At 41.4% G+C, this 4,622-nt stretch overlaps 1 protein-coding gene across 2 annotated transcripts; it reads right to left on the bottom strand.

Annotated features, from left to right (window-relative positions):
• Positions 1 to 763: 763 nt before the first annotated feature.
• On the bottom strand, positions 764 to 3,453 carry LOC105017497 (adenylate kinase 9-like). 2 transcript variants are annotated; one of them, XM_020056143.2, is made up of 5 exons: positions 3,391 to 3,453; positions 2,320 to 2,394; positions 2,121 to 2,210; positions 1,814 to 1,953; positions 764 to 1,294 (listed from the first exon to the last, which is right to left on the bottom strand). In XM_020056143.2, the coding sequence occupies exons 2-5, from the start codon at positions 2,386 to 2,388 to the stop codon at positions 964 to 966; spliced, it is 630 nt and encodes a 209-aa protein (XP_019911702.1). In that variant the 5' UTR covers positions 2,389 to 2,394; positions 3,391 to 3,453; the 3' UTR covers positions 764 to 963. The 2 variants fall into 2 exon arrangements, with proteins under 2 accessions (XP_019911702.1, XP_019911701.1); XM_020056142.2 differs by lacking the exon at positions 3,391 to 3,453 and having other exon boundaries at positions 2,320 to 2,476.
• Positions 3,454 to 4,622: the final 1,169 nt, after the last annotated feature.

Here is a 4,622-nt window from a genome sequence, read left to right on the forward strand (position 1 = left end):
TCTACATACATAATATGCATTCTTGATTAAGGCAGCTCTCGTTGGACATAAAATCTTTTACATATTATTAAAAGTAAATTTCCCTATTGTTGATATCTTGTAGATAATCTGTTTATCAAAATGGTTGTTGCACATTAATATGCTCTCCTAAAATTTTTTTGTAGTTTCATTGCTGAAATCTTGTACATAGACAGTTGATCAAAATGGTTGTTCTTGTATATATCCAGTTGATCAAAATGGTTGTTCTTGTATATATCCAGTTGATCAAAATGGTTGTTGCATTTTAATATTCTCTCGTTTATGTAAATATACATTTTAATTGTTCCATTGTTATTTTTTACATTTCCAGATTAAAATCATTGTATCATTGTATCATGGTTCAGAGGCAGGACAAGGTGCAGAGCTGAAGTACATCATTTTAATGGTTGACATTCTCACAACAAACAGAAAACCGACAAAAGGTGAGTACAAACTGGAACTGAAGAGCAGCAACACAGACAATGATCAACAAATGAGAGCAGAACTAAAGCAACTCAAATATGATCCCCAATCAGAGGCAATAGGGTACAACTGCCTCTGATTTGGGATAATTAAACATGAGCACAGAGATGCCAAGAGTCACCTTTGCAGTCAGGCCCATAATTGTGTTCTCCAGACACATAGGGACACCTAGAGGCACCCCAGCCAGGACCTGACAGAGTGCCCATGATGACCCCTTTCCACTATTGAAAGTGCCTACAATGGTCACTTGAGTGTTGGACCTGTACCTTGGACCAGTAAAAAGTTGTGTGGTCCGATGAGTCCTGTATTCTATTTACATCATTTGGATAGCCGTGTTTGTATGCGCCTATTACCTGGGGTAGTGATGTCACCAGGATGCACTGTGGGATGATGAAGAGCCAGTGGAGGGAGTGTGATTTTACCAACTATTTCACTACATCACCACCATCACCATTAATCCCATCACTCACTGGATTGGTGTGTGGCGTCCAGATCCATCTGGGCCTTGACCATATTGATGGCCATGAGTGTGGTTTCTCTCCTGACCCTCTCCAACATGTCCTGATTGACTTTGGCAAGGACGGGCTTCATCAAGACCTCTACATCCACCACCACAGCTCCGTAGTGCTGGGCCAATAGGGCACACAGCGTGGTCTTCCCCGAGCACAGAGGGCCAATCACAGATACCTTACAGGGTGGCCGCGGCATGGGGGGCAGGAGGTAACGCCGTGGATTCAGCATGAACTTCCCATAGGCCTCACTGGACGACAGGACATAGACTTTATCCAGAAACCTGAAGGAGGGCGGTGGAACATGTAGAATCAGCAACAGAGAAAGTTCCTCACTCACCAACCCACACACTCTTCCACCAACTCTACAGAGAACTCAGGTTTGCCATGGTGATTCCTCCCTCCCACAGAAGACTCAGGTTTGTCTTGGTGATCCCACCCTCCACCACTCACCCCACAGAAGACTCAGGTTTGTCTTGGTGATACCACCCTCCACCACTCATCCCACAGAAGACTCAGGTTTGTCTTGGTGATCCCACCCTCCACCACTCATCCCACAGAAGACTCAGGTTTGTCTTGGTGATCCCACCCTCCACCACTCATCCCACAGAAGACTCAGGTTTGTCTTGGTGATCCCACCCTCCACCACTAATCCCACAGAAGACTCAGGTTTGTCTTGGTGATCCCACCCTCCACCACTCATCCCACAGAAGACTCAGGTTTGTCTTGGTGATCCCACCCTCCACCACTCATCCCACAGAACACTCAGGTTTGTCTTGGTGATCCCACCCTCCACCACTCACCCCACAGAGAACTCAGGTCTGCCCTTGACCATCTTGCCTTCCTTCAGGGCTAAAGGACAGGCTCTACCCCAGCGGCTCCTCCTCCACTTGAAACCAGGGACCACCGTCTTACAGGAGCAAAGGGTGGGCAACAGCTCCTCCTGAGAAAGGACACCACAGACGGACAATCGAAAGTCACCTTCACCATAGAACTGGGTTAAATTTGGCTAAACTGTTTGTTGCTTAAAGAATACTGATTCCACTGAGAATAACAATCTGTTTAGGGTTTTTCGCCCAATCATCAGTGAGAGGCAGAAAAATGCCTGACCGGATCAATGTCATAATACTCGTCCATCGAGAGAAGCCGAATAGGGACAGCGGCCCTACGCACTGACATGGACTCCAGGCGGGACACCGACTTCACCCAGGCCAAAACAAACAGGCATAATAGTAATCAGGCTTTATTTAGACTGTTGGTAGTTGTAGAATGTATATTACTGCTTTTACCATAACTACTCTGAGCTTACCATGAATAGCTCCTCAGGGTTTTTATTGCCATCCAGCTCAAACAGGTGCAGTGAATCATGGTCCGCCATGTAGTCCTGTAAACAAACAGCATGATGGCAACCATGATGCTTCATCAGAACAGTATCTGTCTAGGAATGCATCTTTGATTAAGACGGTTGGTGACGAGTCAGCAAAGGATGAAGGAATTTACAAATGAAGAGCTTTTAACATGACAGCCACTGTGCCAACAAGTGGACGCCCTTCCAAAATATCCCAAGAGCCAAAAAATAGATGTTATTTCTCAGAAAGATGGAAACAATCTGGCATCCCATGAACAAATTCTGTGTAAACAACAAGGCCCACATGATATTCAATACCTTTGTGTTTAACCCAAGTTGTGACACTTAAATCTCATCTGAGAAAGCAATTTGATGCTCTGAAATCAAATCACCATTTCCAAGATCAGTCAGTATTTTCGATTTGACAGGCCCAGACTCAATACCTTTGGCAGACAATGATTCCCAATGATAGGCAACAGCCATTTGGTGTTTCTTCACAAGGGACTTAGTTATGTTCTTGAAGTTTTTTTATGCTAGACTTGAAGAATGTGTTTGGCTTCATATTTCATACTCCAAACATGTACTAATGGACCAATTTGGCATATACATTCAGGATAATGTATCATAAATTGATGTTTTGGGATCAAACTATTTTGAGAGTACAAATCTGTAAATAACATGTGATGGTCTTCAATAAGTCATTCCCTCTGTAATGCACGAAAATAAAATGTTAATGATATGCAACAAAAGTAACATCAAATGCCAATGTGCATCACCTTCTGGGACAACATCACCGAAGATTAGTGGGATGTTCCAAATTAGGCAATGCCAGTTTGACTGGCATTATGCCCAATACCACTGCCAGTATAAAACATGTTTATGCATGTTGGATGATTCTTCCATAGTTTAAAGCATATACACATTGGAGTTTTCATTAGAAATAAAGTTCAGATTCAAATATTCAAACAACAACTTAATTTTATACTGTGCAACACCTTCTGAAATATGCATGATGTATATAGAAAGCCATACCCCCACCGATGCACGGGGACAAGACACAAAACAACTCCGGGATGTGTTCGAGGATGAAAGGAAACCGGGAAAAGCGGGAGATGAAAGAGCTGTCCGTCACCTCACCATCATAATACTATTGGGTTTGATCCCAAAACAAAAATGTCCCTTGGATACGCGACAAGATAATTGTAATGCTCCTCATTGGTTAATTTGGTGCGTAATAACACACATGGATATTTTTCGCTAAACACTGTTTGAGCTGATGCTTTGTTAATAAGACATCCTGCAGTAGTAGTTCGAAGTGAAAGATTCTACATAACCAAGAATTGAGTTCAGACCTAAATTGTCACCTGTTACTTGTGCAATGGTGCCATTGAGAGGTTGTTCAGCAAATTACACTTTCATTCCATTTTGGTACCTTTATGTCTTCTACAAAAGTATTTTGTCAATGCCATATTTTTTTGCATGTTGGGAATGAAACAAAGAAATTAGATGGATATTCATCAAGAATGAATTTAGATGTGGTGGTAAATTGCGGAGTGTAAAATATAAACATCCAAGCTTATGAATGCCTTGTTTCGACCCTAGTGGATTTGATGTTTCAAAGTCATCATACTACACTTGAATTTGTAACGCATTTTTGGATTTTGAATACAATGGGTGATGTCTGTAGTATTTTCCATCACAGAAATCCTTATACAACTCACCAAGAGTAGCAGATTTGTTAATCATTTTTGACAAGACACAAAATTAACTCTAATGTTTTAAACAGGGGAATATAAATGAAACTGTCATTCACTGGAACCTGCTCATATACTTCAGATACTTTGTTTCTCTTCGAATCATATCTCACTCCAAAATTAATTCCTAACGGTTCAACAACACCCCATTTCTCACTAAAATACTTTGTCAAATTAGAGTTTGTGTTTAAGTGACTAAATGGATTGAAAGTGTTGCTTTGAAACACTTTTAAACTGCAATGAACATCCTCCTTGAGCACAAATCAATTCTTGGCCAGGATACAACCCATGAAAAAATGTAAGGTGCTGAAATAATTCACTGGGTGCATCATGCAAGGATCTACAAATGTGACACATATACATTGTTCAACAACTTGGTTCTTATCTTCTATTCATAAACATGGCTCTTTGCCATTCGGCACTTTTGTTGTGCCAACAAAAATGCTGAAGACTGAGCAAACAAATATATAACATGCCAAAAAATATATATCTGCACCTGGTGCACTGATT

This window comes from Esox lucius, chromosome 18, assembly GCF_011004845.1.
Source record: "Esox lucius isolate fEsoLuc1 chromosome 18, fEsoLuc1.pri, whole genome shotgun sequence".
Classification (NCBI taxonomy): Eukaryota; Metazoa; Chordata; class Actinopteri; order Esociformes; family Esocidae; genus Esox; species Esox lucius.